Genomic DNA, 23,359 nt, shown 5'->3' with positions numbered 1-23,359 from the left:
CTGTTGGGGAAAGGTATTATATACTAACTCCAATTTCCAGCCATCACAAAATAGTCTGCTCCCAAAACTATCTCTTCCAAACAGGTGTAAAAACTCCTGGTTCTGAAGCATCACCTGCAACGATCAACGAGGGGATTGTCCTAATACAGGGTGTCTGAAAAGGAGATCACACATCCCCACAGGAGTGTGCCTTTGTGGGGAGTAGATGGACTTCAAGACGAGGGGCATGGATTCTCGGGGGTCACAAACAGAGGTGGGTACATGCCGGGGAGACGATGAATGTGACCCTAGCAGTTGTGAGGGCGATCGTGCTGAGGGCCAGAATTACTAGGTGCTGTGGTGATGGCCATGCCGCTGTATCACCTCAGGTTAGCACTTTCGCGTGGCGGAGCAGATCGCTACAGAGGTGCAAGGGAAATGTGGAGTAGTTAGGCCTGTGCGTCCCTCTGGGGCTGGTGTGGGGAGCAGACCTGTTGGTCTGGGCGCGTGGCGTATGTACAAGGTGGCGCCTCAGGGGCTGATGCATGTGCAGGGCGGTTGTCCCGGCGTCCCCGAAACAATATGCAGCTGCCTCCTCCTCCTCCTCCCCCCGCCCCAAGCAGGGCTCACAGGCTGCCACAAGCAGAGGGCTGCAGCCCCGAGAGCCTCCGCCCCGGCGAGAGGCTGAGAAGAGCCACTGGGTTCACCACGTTTCAGGTCCCCGCCGCGCAGCGCACCCGAGCCCCGCCCCACAGGGGCCGCGCAAGCGCTTCTCTCACCCAACAACACCCACGCCGCTTTCGGGTTCAGCGGCTTTCACAAGATGTCTGCCGCTTTTAGCGCGCCTGCGCAAAGAAAAGGCCGGCGGGAGTCACGGCGGCGCAAGCGCACCAGAGGCACTTTCCTGTCCCCAGCCCCTCCCCTGTTCTCCGAGTCGCGGTTTGTTTGTGCCAGTGGCCTCAGTGCGTCAGGCTCAGCACCCCCTGCCTCGCTCACGACCCTCCCCCCGGAGAACGATCCGAGCAGGCGGCCCAGCTCCAGCCCCCGCCCCCTCTTCTTCCGATCCGGGCTCCCAGGGCCGGCCGGCCCCTTAACCACCTGCGCTCACTGCCCCAGCCCCTCCTCCGCATCCCGTCCCCTCACGCGGGGCCCGCCGGGCAGGGGTGGGAGGATAGCGCGGTAGAAGGTGTTGGGAACTCAGGTGGGCGCCCTTGATCATTCTGTCCCTCGCGGCGTGGGGTCGCTGGTGGTGACCTTCCGTGTCACGTGATGGGGTCCCGCCGCCGCTCCAAGCTTTCTGCGGTGTAGGGTGCCCCTGTCGCGCCTGACGGAAAGAAGCCGGCAGAGTTACTGTTGTTGCCCCGGGCAGGCGGCTATCTGTCTCCCTGCGTGTTGTCAGCGGCCCCGGCGAGGCGAGAGAGTCAGTGGATCTGGTGCGGGGTGGAGTGCGGACTCCTGTTTGTGAAGGCAATTGGCTTAGCCACTCTAAAGGTCCTTGGGCGGTGGGGTCCTGCCGTGACCTTTGTGAGGTGTGAGCCGGGCAGAAGCCGGTGCGGGGCCGGTGTCTGCCGGGGTTCTTGGCTTGCTACGCGCCGAGACCATCCCCCCCCCCCCCCCCCCGACACCTTCGGCAGCTGCCTGTGCGGGGCACGCGCGGATTTATGTGCTGGGAGCGGGGAGAGGCCGGGCGGCTGGAGTGGCAGCGGGAGGCGGCAGGAACATGGTGAGCGACGGGGAGGGCACTGGGGAGGCCGGGCCCCGTTGGGCGTGCAGGGAACATGGGGGCTGTGTTCGAGTAGCGCAATGGGCTGGCGGGCGCCGCCGTGCCCGGCCCAGGGTTCGGCTAGTGACTCCTGTGGGGGCCGCAGTGTCTTGTGCGTGTGGGCTCGTGGCGTACGCGGGGAAGGAGACTTGTGTCCGCTGCGGGTCCCGCAGCCTGGCAGTGGGAAGGGTGGGGGCTCCTCGGTCTGTGTTTCCCTCTGGGTTTGGCAGGGTCCCCCTCAGCCTAGTTCCCGAGAGTGGGGCAGAAATGGTCGGTAGGTTGCTCTGTATTCCGCCTCCGAGCCAAGGGAGAAGTGATTTTTTTCACTACCGCTGCGCATTTCTTCCTGGGGTTTGAGGGTGTTATCCCGGACGTGGTCTCGCCGTCTGTGCCTGCAACTCTTCGGCGTGGGGGGAGCATCAGGTTAACTCTTGGTGGCCAGAATCTACCCCAACATGCTAATGAATTGCTGGGAACTGGCGTATGTTCTCGTTGGCTTTTCTTCATCCACCCACTGTAAGTAACTAATGGAGTGCCCAAGTTTATTCAACTTCAATGTAATACATTAGGTTTTGTTTCTTAGACTTAAAAGTAATAGCAGGCATGGCCAAGTAAAAGAATGGATAGGCATGGGAGATTGAAAACAAACGGAATTGATTCAAAATTGATCTAGTTCTGGTAGTGCATTCCCAGAAGTAAACTTAAACTGAGCTAAGCTTTTTTTAACTGTAAACAAGGAATATGCTAGGTGTTTGCACCTGTGTAACTAGTGGTATTTAAAATCAATTGAGTTACACAAGTGCAACTTTTCATGTAAAGACCAGGACTAAAAATGAATGCAGTAAGTATTTTGATATTTGTTTAGAGAGGAATCTAAAACCTCTTTTATACAGAAACTGTTTTTTTTTATATTTGTAAAGATTCAAGAAAAAAAACGATTCAGCTTACAGAGCCCAGGCCCAAGGATTTCTATTAAATAGTTGTGAGCTGTAAAGCAGTAGTTCTCAACCAGGTGTCCTAGGCCTCCCATGGGGCTGCAAGCAGATTTCAGGGGGTCTGCCAAGAGGGCCGGCATTAGACCCATCGGGGCCTAGGGCGGAAAGCTTGAAGCCATGCTGTCCTGAGCCCCGCCACCCAAGGCTGAAGCCAAAGCCTGAACAGCTTAGCTTTGCAGGGCCTCATGCAGTTGCCCTGCTTGCTACCCCCTAATGCAGGCCCTGGCTTTTATATGCAGAAAAGCAGTTGTTACCGCACAAGAGGGCTGTGGAGTTTTTAGAGCGTGTTGTGGGGGGCTCAGAAAGAAAAATATTGAGAACCCCTTCTGTAGGGTATTCTGGTAAATTATGTGCAGAAGAACATCTTTACTTTATTACTATTTTCATTATTCTATGGGTCACAAGAAATACCTTATAAAAATCTGTGGGTTTGTTAACTTACTGAACATGAGACTTCTGAAATAATTCTGGAATACTTCCATGGAGAATTCAGATCTTTGAATCAAGTTTGGTAGTAGAGATCTTGATATTGCCAAGAGAGGAGTAACAATTTATAATCGGTTTTATGCATATTCAACATTATAGTTTTAGCAACTTAAAAATCTGATATAGTTTGAAAAAATTTCATAGCCCAAAAAGAAAGTTGCAGCTAAGAGAGCCAGAGGGATCATGAGTTAGTCACTGGCTGACTATCGTTGTTGTAGCATATGGCTCTCTGTGAGCTGAGGGGTGAAAACATTGTCTACTAGTGTCTCCTCGCACCCACAATGAGGAAGAGACCTAAAGACTTCCTCTGTTGGACCCTATCCCCTGAACCGAACTGAACTCCACCATATGAGGGTCATCCTATCCTCATTACCCGGCCCACTTATTTATACCTATGATTTCCTATAACCCCTGTATGAGTGATGTACCCTCACTGCTTGCTGACTCTACCTTGATTCATCCACCTTGTACCCCCACATTGGGGATATTGCAGACTGTATGTGTTATGTGCTATCAAATGTCAAAATACTAACATCCCCCTATACTCTGTATGTTACCCCCAATGACTAATAACTGAAGTTTCAACACTCTGTATCATCTATTTGTAAACATTTTCTAATAAAATTTTAAATCTGTTCTTATCAGTTTAATTTCAAGGTAAACTTATCCTCCTCCCCCCATAGTGTTTTCAGTTGTATAGAGACCCTTAGGGTATGTTTACACCAGACTTTTGTGCCTTGAGTGACTTGATCACTTAGTTCACATGTGGAAGATGTGTCCACACAAGCCTTCACAAACGTTAAGTACCCTGAGTTAATTGTCAGTCAAAAGTCTGGTGAAGACAGGCCCTTAATGTAAGGCTATGGGCTATGCCTTCCTTGCTGAAAGTGTGTGTTTACAATGAGATAATGAATGTTAGCTATCTCACTATACAATCCTGGTAGAGACAAGGCTCTGTACTTTTACCTTGATATAGGTAGGCAGGATCAACCCCAGATGGGAGTGTGTAGGGTTGACTTTGACTAGTTACACTGAGGTAAGAACTACAGTCTTGTCTCCCCTAAGATTTTACATTGAGTTAGCTGTGTGATGGAATGGCAACCGTCCATCTTAAAAAACAATGGTGTAAGCATTGCAAGCACTTAAAAAGTCCAATTCTGAAGTGATAGTAGTTTGCCACAGATAATGCAGGCATAACCTGGGGCCAGAAGAAGAAGCTAGTATGCTACTAGTGCTTGAAGCCTGCTACATTTCTCATCTCTCCATTTTCCTCTCTGTCAGCTATCTATCTTCAGTGTATATGACTTTCTGGTGCAGTACAGCCCTCTATTGTAGCCTGTTGCTTATCTGCATCGTCTACTCCTGAGGTAATTCTGCACCAAAAAATTAAAAATTCTGTGCACAATATTCTAAAATTCTGTAAAATTCTGCATATTTTAATTGTCAAAATAACACAAACACTATAATCACACCATTTTCAATTATTTGCTGACAAGTATTTATTTTGAAATACATTATCAAAATAATTGAAAATGGTGTGATTCCCGGCTGCTGTATGCAGGGAAGGGGGATCTCAGTCTCTGTTGTCCCCTTCCCTCTGTGTCCCCCCCCTCGTCGCCCACCCCAGCTGGGACAAATGTCCCTGGGTGGCCGGGGCATCCCCAGACTCCTTACCCCAGTGAGTTTACCTTCCCCTGGCTGCCCAAACAGAGGTGTCTGAGCTGCCGAGGAGGGGTGAGTGAGTACTGGTGCAGCTTCTCTTTGCTTCCCCATAGAAACCATTTTCTGCAAGGAAGCAAAGAAAATCTGCAGAGGGGTGCATTTTTCTGCTGCACTACAGTAGCGCAGATTTTCTCCAGGAGTAATCTTCCCAGCTTGTAGTGTTGACACTGAAGGTATTCAAGTTTCTCTTGCAACCATCCTTGACTCTGAACCTAGGTTGGCCCAATGGCGTTAGAGCATCTGCAAGTTCTCTATACTGAAGACCTTTGGAATGTGCCCATCGGGCGCAGATGATCAAGCCAAGGAGTTGTCTGTGTTTGAGACTTGGTAATTTTGCTTTCTCAAGTATTTCAGTGTTAGAACTTTGGTTTCCCACATGACATTTAGAATACAGCAAAGAGAGCGGGTGTGGAAGGTGTCGAGCCTTTTCTTACCTCTGATGTAGGTGGTCCAACTCTCTCCGCAGTGTGCTCAAAATGAATGTCTGGTACACCCATATCTTGATGCTCAATGCTGATTTTCTTTTATCCCATATACGCTTGATAAGTTGGTCGAAAGTGGTGGCTGCCTTTTTGATGCAAGAATTAAATGCGTCCTCTAGATGTGTTATCCAGTACAACAGATCCTAGATAGTAGAACTTGAGCATGAATTTTACTCTGGTGCTGCTAGCTATTAAAACATCTGGTGCAGTCAACACACATTGTACCATAATCTTTGTCATCTTTCATTCAAATTCATCACAAATGAGTTAGTTATCAATGTAAAAATGCACAAAGACATAGCCATAGTCATGTTAATGAAACTTGGTAGGGAATCCAATATAGTTGTATTTTTTGTCCATACAGGCAATAAGAATGTGTTGGTTTTATAACCCTGGCCATGTGGTTGTTACCCAATCCAGAGTCTGAAAAACTTTTACCAGATGTCTGTTAAACAGTAAACTAAAGCTATTAGCTAGAGGCCACTATAATACACAGAGATATACCTATCTCATAGAACTGGAAGGGACCCTGAAAGGTCATCGAGTCCAGCCCCCTGCCTTCACTAGCAGGACCAAGTACTGATTTTGCCCCAGATCCTTAGGTAGCCCCCTCAAGGATTGAACTCTCAACCCTGGGTTTAGCAGGCCAATGCTCAAACCACCAACTATGAAAGATGCAGGGGAAGGAGGTCTGGCTGTGAAGTCCAGTGTTGTGGTGAAAAGCCCGGTATGTCCCATTTTTACGCCTAGCAGCTGCAAAGGGCAGAGGATGCTATCCTTGAACTCTGCTTGAAAACTTAGTGTTTCATATCATCATCCAAGCTGGTCAATGTCTGAGTAATTTGGGGGATTGAGAGCCACTTCCTCTCCCAGCTGCTGGAATGGAGGAGGAGCAACTTTCTTTCATTTTCCTGGCACCTCAAAGCCACCTGCCCGAGGGGTTTCTCACAGATACCCTTTTCCTCTGTTTTTTGGGTTGTACTTCCCAGTTTCAGTGTCTAGGAAGAGAGTTAAATTTACTTGATGCTTGACAGTTTCACTTTTGCTCTTAGGGCTCTGAATAGCATCAGCAAAACAGTTTTTTGCTAGCTTTACTTTTCTAGGGTGTGACCACCCAAGAACTCTTTGCATAGTTTGTCTAGTCTAGTATCAATGCAGCTGCAACAGGGGAAAGCATTGGTGTAGAGCTGGACTAGCTAATAATGCCTCTGCTAGTGCTTAACAGACTGCGCAAAAGTCCTAGTGTAGACAAAGTCTGAGCGTTGAGAGCTGTATAACAGAGGTACTAGAGATTTGCCCACAGAAGTGGGAAGATAGTGCCCCATTCATGTTTTGAAAAAGATCTTTGTAATCACAAAGACTAGAAATTTACCCTTTTTAATAAAATGAAAGCTTTAAATACATTGGAAATAGATAGCTTCAACCATCCCCATCCACATATTCGCTAGGGATGGCTTTTTGCTTTCATTTAGCATGAGTGAGTGGGCACTTTAGATTTAATTATTAAATGTCAAAACTTAATCTGGTTTCATTCCATTGTAGCTGGGTTAGGCTTTCTGGACTAGTTCTCCCTGTGGCAGGTGATTCCACAATGCATTGTACTATGTGTTAGTGTTTATGAGGGTCCTTCCAGTGCTCGTGTTTATGAGGGTCCTTCCAGTGCTCCCTGGGTTAGTCGCTTCAGTGATGATGCCACTTATATAATAGAAATTACTTCAGCTCTGGCCAGAGGGTAACCACAGAGTCCACTTAATTGCCAGCATCCCCTTTTGCAAGAGAGTGTTCATTTCACAAAATAGTCAGGTTGTTTGTATGCTCACATGGCCTTAAGTTATATCTGGAGCAAAACTCTATTTCTTATAATACAGACAGCCTATTTATAAATAGAATTGTGGAAAAACTTAGTAAGTTATGAATCACCTGCGAGTCTAGGAGAATATAAAAGCATTCAAGGTCTGATATAAAAGTCCGGAACAATAATTTCTCTTGGTGGGTGGTGGAGGATCGCTTGCCATTTGTATGATAAACTTGGGGCATGTCTACACATAAAATGCTACAGCGCCACAGCTGCACTGCTGTTTTCTTCACTGTCGACACTATCTTCGCTAATAGAAAAAGTTCTTACATTGGCACAGGTAATCCACTGGGAGGCGGTAGCTAGGTGAAAGGAAGAATTCTTCCATCAACCCTGTGCTGTCTACCCTTGGGGTTAGGTTGGCTTAACTACGTTGCTCAAGGGTATGGATTTTTCATATCCTCGAGTGATGTAGTTAAGTCGACTTAATTTTCTAGTGTAAACCAGGCCTTGGAGTTGAATATTAAACTGTTCTCCATCCCCCAGATATTCAGAGGAGCTCATGGCAATCAATGGAGTGTGTGTCTGGCAAAAATGGTGGCTTGGTGGAATGGGCATGTGGTTCCTAACAGGGTGGATAAAAATCAGTGATTTAAAAAAAAAATCAGTTTTTTATTTTAAATTTAAATAGGTTTTTCCCTCAAAAAGCATTTTATCAAAAAAATCAGATCTAAAGATCATTTTAATTAAGATTATAGCTCAAAGATATCTCAGTATGAAATAGGGATTATAAATTCTGATTCTATAGTATGAGGCAATATATGCATGTAATGTTTAAGAAAAGTTTTGTAGCTGAGTTCCAACAGTTCATGGATTAGGGACCCAATTTTATGGGGTTCCACAGGCTTCTGTATAGATTATTTAGGTTAATCTTCCTATTTACCCAGTGGGACTCAATGCTCAGTCTAGAAGATACCATCCGAGATGCTTAGTTTTGCAGTTCTCAGACTGTGGATTTGTTCTCCAGAGGTAATATGCTTGTTAACAGCAAAAATGTTTTAAAATAAATAAATAATCTATAGAGGTGAGAAATAACAGACCTCAACTCTATTGTCCCTCTGCAAATTTGTGTACACAGAGTCAATCCCTTACCTCTCTCTAAAAATGCAAAGTTTTAAAAAGTTCAATGAATAGAAGATTGTTGGGGGCGGAACAGATCTGGACAAGGAGAAGAAGTCTGGAGATAAATGTAAGAAGCGAGGGATATGCTTGTTTTGTTAAAATATTATGTTTGCTGTTGAAGAAAAAAATCCAGAATATAGAACGTTGTTGTTTTAGTTAAATAAAACAATTTAAATGTCTGTCTGGTGATGTTCTCCTCCTAATACAGCATAGTAAGAAAATCCTCCAAATATTAATTATTAACTTGTTGAATTGGAGATGGTTCACCTCCCAATGACTTCATAAATATCTGCTTCAGTTACTTTTGGTAAATGAAATAACCAAACAATCGTTCATTTTCTGATATAGCTGTAAAACTAATCTGAAAAGTTTTCAAAATAAATCACTGTTTAAAAATGTATAGTGTGTACCTTCTAAAAATGAAACCTACATCTAACTCGGAGTTGTGAAGAATATCTATTAAGGTTATAACAACCAACAAGAATGCATTTTTATGTAGAAAGCTGATTAGAGTCTTCCTGACTAGTGATTTAAATCAGTTTGATTTAAATCAAATCCACCCTGGTTCCCAAAGAAAAGTTTTTCATACATTCCAAGGCCAGAATCTGACTTCCTGTATAATACAGGCCAAAGAACTTCCCCAAAATAATTCCTAGAGCATATCTTTTAAAAACATCCAACCTTGTTTTAAAAATGTAGTGATGGAGAGTCCACCATAACCCTTGATAAAATGTTCCAGTGGCTAATTACCCTCACTGTGAAAAGTATACGCCCTATTTCCAGTCTGAATTTGTCTAGTTTCAGTTCCCAGCCTGTGGATGGTAGTATAGCTTTCTCTGATAGAATGAAGAATCCATTATTAAATATTTGTTCCCCATGTAGATACTTATAGGCTGTAATCGTCACCCCTTAATCTTCCCTTTGTTAGACTAAAAGAGCTCAATCTATTTAGCTTATCACTGTTAAGGCATGTTTTCTAACCCTTTAATCATTCTCATGGCTCTTCTTAAATCATCTGCAATTATCAACATCTTTCTTTAATTGTGGCCACCAGAACTGGACACAGTACTCAAGCAGTGGTTGCACCAGTGCCACATATAGAGGTAAAATAGCCTCTCTGCTCCCACTGTGGCTTCCCCTATTCATGTATTCCAGGATGGTGTTATCTCATTTGGCCACAGCATCACACTGGGAGCTCATGTTCATCTGATTATCCACCATGACCATCAAATCTTTTTCAGTCACTGCATTCCAGGATAGAGTTCCCCCATCTTTTGTTCATACATGTATGTTTCCATTTAGTCCTACTAAAATGCGTATTGTTTGCTTGTGCCCAGTTGATCAAGCAATACAGATGGCTCTGAATCAGTGATCAGTCCACTCTTCATTATTTACCACTCCCGCAATTTTGGTGTCATTTGTAGACTTTATCAGTGAAGATATGTTTTCTTCCAGGTCATTGATAAAAATGTAAATAGCATAGGGCCAAGATCCCCATTAGAAACACACCTGCTTGATGATGATTGTTAGGTCTCAGAATATCACTGTAAATGATCAGTTAGCCAGTTTTTATTCTGTTTAATGTTTGCCATGTTAATTTTATATTTTGTTTTTAATCAAATGTTGTGTGGTACCAAGTCAAACACCTTACAGAAAGCTAGGTATATTACATCAATACTGTTACCTTTATCAACCAAATTTATCATCTAAAAAGGGTCTCAAGTTAGTTTGAGAGAATCTATTTTCCATATACCCATGTTGATTGGCACTATATTATCCCTCTTTTATTCCTTATTAATCAAGTCATGTATCAGATGCTCCATTATCTTGCCCGGGATTGATGTCAGGCTGACAGGCCTATAATTACCCAGGTCATCCTGTTTACTTTTTTTAAAACTTGGCACAACATTCTTTCTTCCCATCATGTGGAGCTTCGCCTGTGTTCCGGGACTTATTGAATATCAACATTAATGGTTCAGCAAGCTCCCCAACCCCTTTTTTAAAACTCTTGGATGCAAATGATCTGGACTTGCTGATTTAAGAATGTCTAACTTCAGTAACTGCTGTTTAACGTCCTCCAAAGTTACTAAGGGAATAGAAAGTGTGTTATCACCATAGAATGAGATTATATCATTTGTGTTTCCTCAAATACAGAACTGAAATATTTATTAATAATGAAGAGTTCATTGATAATTCTACCGTTTCCATCTATAAGCTAAGATGTGAAAAAAAAATTTTTTTTGTTCTTAATATATTTTAAAAACCCTTTATTGTCTTTAACTGTGTTGGCTGTAGACTTCTCCTTGTGTCTATGGGGTTCCCTTCTCAATTTTCTGTAGTTCCTAACTTCTGATTTATAAACTTTACTGTCTATTTCTCCTTTCTTCCATTTGTTATATATTTTTATTTTTTATAGCTGACTTCACTTCCCCTCTAAACTAGTTCAGCTTTATTTATTTATTTTTAACCAGCAAAGCCTTCTTTCTGAAATGTGGGATTGACTCTTTGGACACTTAGTGAAGTGTTCTTAAATGATTTCCAATTATCATTCAGATTTTTCTGATACAAATTTTCATCCCAGCTGGTTTTACTCATAATTGTTTTCAGCTTTGTGAAATTGGCCCTATTAAAGCACCAAGTATATATATTACTAGTCTAGACCAGGGGTAGGCAACCTTTGGCACGTGTGCCGAAGGTGGCACGCGAGCTGATTTTCAGTGGCACTCACACTGACCGCGTCCTGGCCACCGGTTCGGGGGGGCTCTGCATTTTAATTTAATTTTAAATGAAGCTTCTTAAACATCTTAAAAACCTTATTTACTTTATATTCAACAGTAGTTTATTTATATATTATAGACTTATAGAAAGAAACCTTCTAAAAATGTTAAAATGTATTACTGGCACGCGAAACCTTAAATTAGAGTGAATAAAGGGAGACTCGGCACACCACTTCTGAAAGGTTGCCGACCCCTGGTCTAGACTTTATTGTGCTTGCACATTATAAATGTGATCAAGTCATGATCACTTGTATCTAAACTTCCATTAACGCTTAGTTCTGTGATCAGGTTTTCTTTATCTGTTAGGACTAGCTGTAATAAAGAATTCTCCTGTGTTGTCTACAGCACTTATTGAATTAGGAAATGGTCCTCTATAATGTTTAGAAAGTCTAAGGATGTTTTACTATTGGCAGCATGAGACTTCCAGCATATGTCACTCCAGTTGAAGTCCCCCATGATTATGCAGTTTTTTCCTATGCATTGTAGATAGATTTGTAAGGAGGTGGTCATTCTGTTTGACGCTGTGATTTGGTGGTCTGTTGCAGACACCATTTAATATCTCATCATGTGCTTTATCTGTTAGGACATTGATCCATAAGCATTCAAGATAATTTTCTTCCGAGTTATCAGTGACTTGGAAACAGGTAATGCCATTTTTGACATATTTAATTTTTATTCGCTGGTAACCGTTAAAACATGTTGATTTGCAACTTGGTTTAGCTTTTACACTAAATCTGTGGCTTCTTTTTGCTAACCAGGTGCATGTACTATACTTATACACATTTATTTAAGCAATTATATAACTTAACTTACATTTATTTAGATTCTTAAATTTTGCATTTTTTATTGTGTTAGAAAATGATGAATGATGCATTTCTTATTTACTGGATGATTAATTCTTAACTTGTGATTTGTGTCCAGCTTCATCCGGATGGAAACTGAATCCAATTAAAAATTCACTAAAACATCAGTTTAAAATTGCTTTATTAGTTAAATAAAACTACCTTAAATGCCTGGATACATAAACTTTTTGATCAACTTTTTTCTTATCAAAACTTGCTTTTCCTTTAAAACTGATTTATTAAATGAAGGAAGCATTAGCTATAGTGAATTGAACTGATTGTTTCTGGTCACCATGTCCTTCAGGACTTTAGAGCTAGTAGATCTCATCTTCTCACACCTACTTCTTATCATAGATTGAAAGCAGAAAACAAACTTTTTTCTGCTTTTTCAACTCCCAGTTGGTTTCTTAACTTCGAATGAACTCATTATTGAAATGAACTAGTTGAATAAACTGAAATGAAGAGAATATGCAGAAGAGGCTACAGCTATCCAAAGCTGGTTACTGCTATCTAAAGCTTTGTCAGATTCTGTTTCCAGGTGCTTAGCCAGTGACTTACACCAGATCAGTAGTTTTACTTATTAAAACTTTGGCAGCAGACATGTACTGCTTAATATTTTTTTTAATTTAATTTAAATGATTTTAATAGATTATTGTAAAGTTAGGCTTCAACATAGGTTGTTGTAATTTCAAATGTAATTTTAAATAGGTACATTTTTAAAAATCTGTATTTAATTTAAATAAAAAAATCACACTGGTGCCCAGAGTCCCAGGACTTTGGAGTGGGAGCAAGGTGGTGCTTTTTTACTTTGGTGATAAACACTGTATTAAATAATTCACAAACGTGTCTGCACGAGATGCAAGAGGACACCGGAATCCCTTTCTTCCTCAAATCTCTTTATAGAACACCTCCACAGTGGTGTGTGGAGGAGGAGCAGGTGGTGGTGGTGGTGATATCATTGGGAAGCAGAGAGCACTTTTCTGTGGGTCTCTAGAGGGGTGGCATCCTTCAGATAGGAAATGGCTGCAAGCATTTTCAAATGTCTGTGTGAGCCTGTTGGTGGGTATGCATGCACATCAGAGAACTTTGAGTTTGCACATCCCTTACTGAGTCTATTTGTGCTCTCAGGTTCTTTGTCTTACACAACAGTAGAGACGACAAAGCAACAAAAAACAGGCAAACTGTTCAACAAGAGAATGTAGGACCCTAAGAGGCAGTTACCTTTCTCAAAATTAGATTTATTAACATTTAATATATACAGAACTTAAATTGCCTTTAAAGACACTCTTACTAAACCTACTTGTCAGATAGAAATCATATGACTTTGTCTTGCAGATGTTTTGTGGGGTTAATGTCTATGTGAAAGTGTTCTCTCATAATCACTATCCCTATCTTCCTTGTCCTTCCTATCTGGTGTCTCGGTGACCTATGTACACATTAGTTTTGGGTTGCTATTACACACTGAGTAATATTTGATTTATACTTTAATATAAGAAAAGACCCCTTGAGCTTTTCCAAGATGCGAGCTCCAGCATACAAGCGTACATATTAATGTTATACTGTACGTACAGAAAAGTGCAACTTTATAACAGTGGGCACATGGCTAGGTGTAATTACTGTTCCAGATTGACTAAGAATTGCACCCATCATAGGGTGGGCTGGGCCAGTTTGTTTACCTGCCGCGTCAGCAGGTTCGGCTGATCGCAGCTCCCATTGGCCGCGGTTCGCCGTCCCAGGCCAATGGGGGCTGTGGGAAGCGGCGCAGGCCGAGGGATGTGCTGGCCGCAGCTTCCTGCAGCCCCCATTGGCCTGGAATGGTGAACCGTGGCCAGTGGGAGCCGCGATTGGCCGAATCTGCCGACACGGCCGGTAAACAAACTGGCTCAGCCCGCCAGGGTGCTTACCCTGGCGAGCCGTGTGCCAGAGGTTGCCGACCCCTGTCTTAGGGCGTTTCTACACTTAAAACGCAACAGTGTAGACGTGGCCTATGCTGGTGGGAAGGGTTCTCCTATCAGTGCAAGGAATCTACTTCCCTAAAAGGCAGTATCTTGGTCAACAGAAGAATTCACAGCCCTGAGAGAAGTAGCTATACCAATGTAAGTTCCTAGTGTAGATCAGCTCTTCTTTTTGTCTCATCCATAGAATATATTCTCCTTTTTAAGTTCTTTGCAAAAGGGTCTGCCATTTTCTGTGTTTGTAGAACACCTACTACACTAGGGTCCCAGCCTGGTTGGCCTCTAGCTACTGGAATATAAATATTAAATGCTAGTACATCCTATTCAAAATAAAAAGTTATGCTTCTGAGTCAGTATTACACATGACCATATACAGCCACTGTTTCCTCCACACCTTGAACTGAACAGAAAGGAAGTCATTTTTAATTTGGAAATGTCCTATCCCTGGTCAGATGGCATTTCTCTACCCCCCTACCCCCCCCAATCACATGTAACTTCTGGTCTCCGTAAATATTGTCGCATCATTGGGGCTGGAAAAGATAGAGGGTATTGCACTACATTCTACTAAGAGCCTTGGTGGCCTTGAAAATGCAGCACAATACTTGTGTTTTCTACTACTCTAAAGTTTTTCAGCTTTTTTTTGTGTGGGTTTGCAAGTATAGTTAAAGTGAATGTATGTTCTGAATTAAACTTCAAAGAAGACTTTTGTGCATTTGCTTCAGAATCTTATTCCTGAGACTTGTGGATTTACAAAGAGTTTCTTGTTGAAGTTGTATTTCTAGGGATGATATTGTAAGTTTGCTATGGATCCCACTAGCCAATTTCTCGGGAATATAGTGGTCTTCTTGTTTGGCAGTCTGTGGGTATCCATGTTAATTCTCAGTCAAGGTCTTGATCTTGCAAACAATTATGTATGAGCTTAATTTTAAGCATGCAAGTAGTTCACTGACTTCAATGGAATTGCTGTGTTTAAAGTTAAGTGTTTGCAGGATCTGGTCTTTAGGTACAAAGCCAAACATGTATGTTTGAGATCAAAAGGAAAAAATCCTAGATTGTTCTTGTCTGAAAATGACCTTGGACAAAGTCAATATAGAGAGGTTGAAATGGAGCCTTGGCATACAACTATTAACTTTGGTGATCTTTACTTGGTATGCTTGGATTTAATTCTTATCTAATACTTATTTAATCCAACCACACACTATAAAATAAGGATATAGAAATGTCCTTTTGAGAGGAGTACTTTGAGAACTTGTGTTAGGTAAGTATCTATAACATTTTATTTTATTTCATTTGTAAACATAGCACAATTACGTGTCTGAGATAAGTGATACACGTGTTTTGCAGCTTTATCTGAATTATTCATTCTTTACTTTTGTTCACTTTGTTTTTAACTTATCAAAGTTCTATGTACCTTTTACAGTAGTAATGATGTGAAAGTCATGATCTCTGGAATACACTTTGTTTTACCTTCCCTTTTCATTTTTTTTTTCTTTTCTCAACTTTAGAGGTCCTTCAAGGATAGGAGGCTGCATCAGGAACCTTGAAGCGTCTTGTCTGTGCTAGGACTATGCTTTACTAAAACTTCCCACTCTTGCCCATATGAGTTCAACTTCATTGTTAAGAGCACTTCTGTAAATAATGCACAGGCAGCTGCTAGCATTTTAAACCCTATGTAAGACAAAGTGGTGAAAATTCCCATGCCCTGTCTACCCTGCAACTTAACATAGGTGACAGCACTAGCACTGAAAAACACATATGCATTTTCCCAGCAAAATTCCATTAAAGGGACAGTTAATGAAAGGTGTGCTATATCCTGTGCAAGCAAAAGAGACTTTATTGTTCTTGGCTACATGGTTCACATGGTTGATGACATTTAATTTTAGAATATTGGCTTTCTAAGTTGGGAATAGGGAGCAATACAAATTTAGTAAGGTGAAAAGTGGTGTATGATTTGTATGAAAAATAGTCCAAATATCTGAAACTTGATTGATCTAGAGAACAGGTACAATACTCATAGTGGGACTGTAAACTTTCCCACTCTACCTTGCCATGGTGCCTTAAATCTGATTTTTGAAAGGACCATTTCTATGTTTAAAAGAGTAGTTCAGTTTCCATTCCTGTTCAATCTTTGGTCTCTCTGCTGCCTGTCAATTGTGGTGGCAGTTTTGTGATTTGGGTTCTGTTTGCTGGATACCTGATTGACTCATTTAACATATGCCTTGGAACAGCTGTAAGATGTTCACCATTGACCTGGTCTGGGTTTATATCCGTGATCTGAAGGTAAAAGGCTCTGTAGGCATGATGTTCAAATTCCTGGAAATCCTGCTGTCACTTGGAGTACAGAGTTGTAATTAAGGGTAGTGGGGAGAGAGAGAGAATAGCTCAGATATAGATTAGTATTGAAGCAGTGTTTTTTGTTGACCAATTCTGAATCTACATGTAGTTTTCTGAAAAAAGGATTATTACAGTGTAAGGTCTCCCTATAAGGTCTCTATTTGTATAGAATTTTACTTGCCAAATGTTCTTACCTTTCAGAAATTGATACTTCTGAATTTTGAGCATTTTTATTTATTTTGTTTGCTTCTATGGCACACATGCAGTTTATTGGGGGGTTATATATATTTATGGAATAAAATGTAAATAACATCATAGCTTGTCTTTCAACTATTGAGTGGTTGGCTTGTATGTAAAATGTACCACAATTATATTGCAAAAAGGTCACAAAGATTAGAGTGAAGTGCTACATAATGGCTGTGCTAGCTTCCACATTGGACTTAAAGGGAAAAAATATTGTTTCTTTATCCGTAAATGAGACTTGGGAAGTTTTTTATTTTTCTTAGCTTCTTTTTGTATTAGAAATTCAGATCTTGTCTGCCCCAGTAGACTTTAGGGAACATCTTTTCTGGGAAAATGTACATTTTTTTTATCTGTATCAGTGCTTAAAAATGCCAGCATCCTGACTACAATATAGCTTTTGCCTGCAAAGAGAGACTTACAAATTTGTTGGTTTAGAACAGGGGTAAGTGACCTGTGGCACGTGTGCTGAAGGCGGCACGCAAGTTGATTTTCAGTGACACTCACACTGCCCGGGTCCTGGCCATCGGTCCGGGGGGCTCTGCATTTTAATTTAATTTTAAATGAAGTTTCTTAAACATTTTAAAAACAATAGTTTAGTTATATATTATAGACTTATAGAAAGAGACCTTCTAAAAATGTTAAAGTGTATTACTGGCATGCAAAACCTTAAATTAGATGAATAAATGAAAACTTGGCACACCATTTCTGAAAGGTTGCCGACCCCTGGCTTAGGAAATAAATCCTGTGATGACTGGAGAGCTAGTAAAACAGCATCCCAAATCTGTGAAAGAAACAATTGAGAGGAAAGGATTTTTATTCAGATTATTTCACTGTGTGCTTACTTTAACACCTTCAATTACCAATTAATATGGGTTATGGCCTTACCCCAAATGGGCAAAAGTAGAATGGTAAGATATACAATGTTCTATATAAGTTCTCCCCGATGATGTGCTTGTGTTATGCTTCTTCACAGATTTAAGGGGGAATGCCTTTCAAGTAATTGTCAAGGGCCTCATGGCTTCTTTATTGAAATATCAGGATTTTTTTCAACATATTGAAACATGAACCTTTAAGTTAAACCACTGAATGCAGTCACTAGTAGTGGTATTGTGAAATGTTGAGAAGTAAACTACAATCTGTTTGGCAGCATGACATTAAAGTTACAAACTTCGTATTTTTGGGTAGTGCAGAGTGAAATCTTAAGATTAAAAAATGGTTGCAAGTAATATCTTACCCATAATAAATCATAGAAAAATGTCTGGTATGATATGGTGCCCAAGATTGAAAGTCACCCTCTGGTTGCCGAAAGCCTTTGTACGTTACATATCTTTACCAAGATTGCAATTGTGAAAAAGCATAGCTCAAATACAACAACCCGAGTGAAGAATGAATTATATAAGTTACAGTTTTTATATATAAAATAAAATCTTACTCCAAACTGGCAAAGGTGGAACTTGAAAGGCCATAACCATGACTGTTCTCAATCTGTGTGTGTGTGTTTATATTAAAAAAAAAAAAAAAAAAAAAAAAGAGTGACCAGTAAAGGGTTTATTTTTAAATAGGTGGTATATCCTTTTTGGGTTTTGTGATGTATAAAGGTGCCTGCAAAGCTTTTTTCAAAATAAATAAAATATGCTTCTTTCTCTAGAAAAAAATCAGGAACAGAGAAAAACAAATATGTACACATACACATACATACACACACCTTTATGCATACACATCATTTTGGGAGGTTCTCAAACCACACCACAGGGCTTTATAAAATAGTTAGGCGAACCTGTCCACAAATTAGATCAAGACAGTCATGTTACACCATGCTGAATAGTAACACATGCAGGAACTATTTGCTAGCCATGTTGCATGACGGTATTATGCAAGCCTTTGCTTTACTGTATTTTACGTAGATAATCCAGAAAGATGTTCAGAATATAAAAGAAAATTTAAATTTGGAGTCTCTGAAACCCTACCACTTTGAAACCTGTGAAGTACATAGTTACTTTTAATGCCCCCAAACACACCATGCAATGGTGAGACTTGATATAAGATGTTTCTTTGTAGTTCTTTTCCGTTTTGAGAAACAAAGCATTAATCTGGTATGGAAGGTGTTTTGGTGAGTTCTGGGGAAAGAGGAACTCTATTTGGACAGTCAGTGACAATAATTCCTGATCGTGTGCATAATGGACTCAAATTACCTAGTAGGTTTGGTGATGTCTCATAACGATAACTTGACGAAGGAGATGAATTTGTGTGGCTGTGAGAACCGACTCCCAAATATACAGATACCTAAGACCACCCACTGGACCTGATATGTTATGTGAAAACTACAAACTGCCTTGTTTTCATGAGGATTTTACCTCATATTAGTTAACTTGTGTTAGCTAATTTGGGTTGAAAACCTACCTCTCTTCCCCAGTAAGGAAAAGGCCTCAGAGGCAATTGGTGGGGATGTGTGTGACAGATTTCAGTTACCAATCTGCTTGAGGCATCAGGTGGTTAGGCTGAGGCCACAGGACCGTGTGGGGAGGAGATGACGAAACACACCAAGGATTTAAATTTTAAAACTTTATTAATAAAATAACAGTGGAGAGTGATGGGTGCTCCCCACATCACTCAGAGTAAGGAAGAAAGCGTTAGTGCCCCAAGTCCTAACACACTTTCATATTCACAGACGCTCTACCCATGGCCGGCCAAGCCTGGGTGTAATGTAAGAAGATGAGGGGAAAGGGTGGATGGGAGTTTTGTCCTGGGCCCAGGTCGTCCGGGGTCCACTGTAATTTCCGAGTTGCTCCAGCTCTCAGGAGGGTTTTAAGTCCTGGGTTCCCTTTGGGGGTGTTTTGTTCAGGGACCTCTGCTCCTGATGCTCTTTGTACCAGTCCAAACCGACTTTCTGTGGTCTTCTCAATTTTTTTAAAACACACCGGCTCCAAACACACCGGCGGGACTTTGTTTTCCCCCCTGTTGGCCTTTGCTGTTTTGTTTGTTTTGGGCTGCCTCCACAGGTCCGTTCAGCTGGATCCTTCTTTCTTACAGCTGGTTGGGGGGAGGGGGGAATCCAGGGCCCCGCTCTTTCTTAGCAGGCAGCGGAGCGTCTGCTGTGAGCTGTAGCCTTGGGCCGGAGTCGGTGCTTTATTTTTTGACTGAGCGAGCTGGAGTGTCGAGTTAACCCATTCTTTGCTCTTTTCCTTCTTCCCCCTCTTGGCCTTTTGCTCCCTGCAAGGGAATCTTCCATTCCACACTTATACCTTTGACCTTCCCCCACGCCTCCCCCCCCACCCCAAATGCCTTGCGATGCTTACAACCGCTTTAGCAATATAGAATGCTGATCTGCCTCCCCATGGGACTCCCTGAGGGAGGGAGTCCTTGGGCCTGTGACGGGGGTGGGGGAGAAGACTGGCACCTGCAGGTTAGACAAACACCTGTCAGGAATGGTCTAGATAATACTTAGTCCTGCCATATGTGCAAGGGACTGGACTAGATGACCTCTTGAAGTCCCTTCCAATCCTGTGATTCTATGATATCCTGATAAAACACTCTTTTGTGGAAATGTTGATGGAACTTCTCAAGATAGTAACAAATTCAAAGGATTCGGGACTTAATAAGCAAAACAGATGAGGGATAGCGGATTCTTTGCACAATAGGAAGTTGTCAGGCTGACCAGGAAATGTTCAGAGCAGGGACTTGATTCCAGAGAAGGTTTTATTTGCAACTAAGCTAAAAGGAGCCTCAGTCACTGAGTATTCAGAGGAAGTATGTTGTTCAATCCATCTTTTGTTAGATGTAGAATTTTTTAGTTCCACATTTATTAAACTGATTTCTTCCCTTCATCTCACCTAATATTTTTATAGTATCTTAACCTATTTGTTTTAAGATGCTTAAATCATATTAAAAGTAATGTATACTTTTTATATATATGACTCTATTAACACAGTCAGTTGATATATTGAGCAAGAGCTCTGATTCAATGCCGCTTGGCTGTAGATGAAGTCTCAACATTCAGTTGGAAGACTTGGAGTGTAGGCCTGATGGTGTGGAAGCTGCGGGATTGCATGTTCTTAGGGTTAGCAGAGGTGTCGGTACCAGGGTTCTTCAAGTATAAGCTTGCAGAATTCTGTTTGCTAGGAAGATCATTAGCTTTCCTGGACTGTGCCAGGTACTGATAGGTGGCATGACGAGAATAGTGATCCATTGCCACTCTGTTCAAGCAGTATGAATCAACTGATGACCGGGACGAGGCCGACCACTTATTTGAGCTGTGCTTGTTGAGCCTGATGAAAGGAAAAGACACAGTACCTGAACTTTACTTGTTCCAGACAGAAATGCTGGAGTTTTACTTTGTCGCCTTGGAGTAGCCCAGCAGTCACCAAAACCAAGCTGATCATCTGAGAGTAGCCATTCACCTGCTTCGCCTGGAGAAAGACACACTTGGAAAAAGAAATGAATAGTTGAGTCCTGAGTGAGTGGATGGTCTTACGCAGCAGCACAAATCCAGAGCTTTCCCTGAACTTTTTGCAGTTCCAGAGTGCTGTATAACATCAAGTCTGGCACCACTACTGGCTATGACAACATCCTTCCAGAGTTCCTGAAACATCTTGGCCCATGTGCTCTTGGTTGGCTCAATTCTTCACAAGAATCACCAATGAAGGAAGACTGCCGAAAATCTGGCGCATGTCAAAAGTTATTGACCTCCCAAAACCTGGTAAAGACCCAAACCTGGCATCAAGCTGTCTCCTGATATTGTTGCTTTCTCTGTCTCTCAAGGTTCTAGAGTACCTAATTTTACAGTGAATAACACCAGTGGTGGAGAGCATCTTGAATGTCGAGCAAGCAGTCTTTCAATAAGGTCTAAAGCACATGCAATCAAGTACTTGCTCTAACCACATTAATCAAAAACTCTTTTCAAAGAAATCTGAAAATGGGCGCTATTTTCCTTGACCTCACTGCAGCATATATGGTGTGGCACATGGGTCTACTTTTTAAAATATCAAGAGTCCTCCCATCCTGAGTTACTAATGCCATGGAACTGCTCCTCTGAGACAGATGGTTCAGGGTGCATGTGGGCGAGAAAACAAGTGCTTGGAAGAAAACGGATGAACGGGTTATGCTAGGGATCTGTTCAAGCCCCAAACTTTTTAAATCTATACATCAGTGACCTGCCACCAACCCAGTGGCAGAAGCTCATCTATGCAGACAATGTATGCTGCGGGCTACCAGGCTCAGACTTTCTCTGCGCTGGAGAAAACCCCACGAGATGATGCTGCAAAGCTGGCCAACTATAGCAAGACATGGCGCCTTCAGCCTAGCACCAGCAAGACAGTCTCTAGCACATTCTACCTCCACCAAGCCACTGCTAAGAGGGAACTAAACATCATAATGAATGGCCAGAAGCTGAAGCATGAAGCGTACCCTGTTTACTTATGTGTGACCCTTGACTGAACGCTACATACAAAAGTCACCTGAACAAGGTAGCAGCAAAGGTCAATACATGCAACAACCTTCACAGCAAACTGACAGGTTCGTTCATGGGGAGCGGATGCACCAACCCTATGGACCTCAGTCCTTGCCATCTCGAATTCAATAGCAGAGTGCTATGCGCCAATATGGAGTCGGTCGGCACACACCAAACTTGTTGTATGTGCAACTCAACTCAACAATGTGCATCAGCACAGGAACTCTCCGACCGACTCATCTTTCATGGCTTCTAGTTCTGAGCCACATTGCTCCCCTTTACATCACGAGGGAGATTGCAGTTGGCAAACTGCTTGAGAAAGTATGTGCCAACCCAAGTTTACCCTTGTTCAACGACCTTTTAGGTCCATCAGCTGCATGTCTTTCATCACAACACCCACTATGGTTGAGGCTGCCACGCCATCATGTGACAACAGAGTCCTTGTGGCAGGAAAACTGATGCTTAACATTATCCGTCAATCAGTTCCTCATCACAGACCCTACTGCTTGCCTGCCCAGCTTTGACCTGCCACGTCGTTAGTGGGCTCTTTTTAGCCAATTCTGGACTGGGCAAGGCCTCTGTGCGCCAGCGAGCACCGTTGGGGTCTTAGAGGAATCCAAGCTGTGGCGCAGATCAAACCATGATACACATTTGTCGAGGCGTGCCTGCTAATCAAATTTTGCAGTGGTCTCTGAGGGCTGCATCTGGCTACTAAGAACGTTATCGCTTAGCTCAGCAAATATGCAAATGCTAAATAAACAAGTTGATATACTCATATCCTAATATTGAACTCATTAATATTTGATTTTACAAGTTTTGGGGTGTGCTGCTGCATGTTCAAGAACAGAACTGGAATTACAATTTGTAAAGCATTTAAATTTTTAGTGTAGAACTTTAAGGAAAAGAGTTATAGCATGGAAGTTGCATAGAGTGAAATTTAATTTAAAAAAGCTTTTGTGATCTTATATAAATTTTTGTTCAAATAGCAAGGGATCAAAACTTGGTCAAGGACAAGGGATGAGAAGACATTATTAATCTTGCCAAAGAGTTACGGGCTATGTGGTCAGAGTTTTAGACTTTAAAGTTGTGCCACCTCGATTAACATCTTTTTTCTTTCCTTTCTCCACCTACACCCTCAATTGTCAAAATTCCAACATGATTTTATATTATCCCTTGAATCATTAAAGTTGGAAAAAACTGCTTTATGCTGCTTGAAAGCTGGAATTCCAGCTTTCTTACAGATGTTATAAATTGTTACTTCACAAACCTGCTAGAGCTATCAGTTGTTAAAATCATGTCTGAATTGAAGAAAGCACAAAAAACAAGATGGTAATCTATGACATAATTTTAAGGTCTCAT

At 41.9% G+C, this 23,359-nt stretch overlaps 1 protein-coding gene across 4 annotated transcripts in view; it reads left to right on the top strand.

Moving 5' to 3' along the window:
- The first annotated feature begins 1,597 nt into the window (after nucleotides 1-1,597).
- Nucleotides 1,598-23,359, top strand: part of TMEM161B (transmembrane protein 161B) — a 72,206-nt gene continuing 50,444 nt past the window's right edge. Inside the window, exon 1 of one of the 4 annotated variants that reach the window (XM_034773851.1) lies at nucleotides 1,598-1,702. In XM_034773851.1, the coding sequence (XP_034629742.1) occupies nucleotides 1,700-1,702 (3 nt within the window). In that variant the 5' untranslated portion in view covers nucleotides 1,598-1,699. Of the gene's footprint in view, nucleotides 1,703-1,778; nucleotides 2,258-11,780; nucleotides 11,825-23,359 lie in introns of those variants that run through there. The other 3 variants (XM_034773854.1, XM_034773850.1, XM_034773852.1) reach the window with 3 other exon arrangements.

Source organism: Trachemys scripta, chromosome 6 (assembly GCF_013100865.1).
Source record: "Trachemys scripta elegans isolate TJP31775 chromosome 6, CAS_Tse_1.0, whole genome shotgun sequence".
Lineage (NCBI taxonomy): Eukaryota > Metazoa > Chordata > Testudines > Emydidae > Trachemys > Trachemys scripta.
This window is presented reverse-complemented; position numbering and strand designations above follow the sequence as displayed.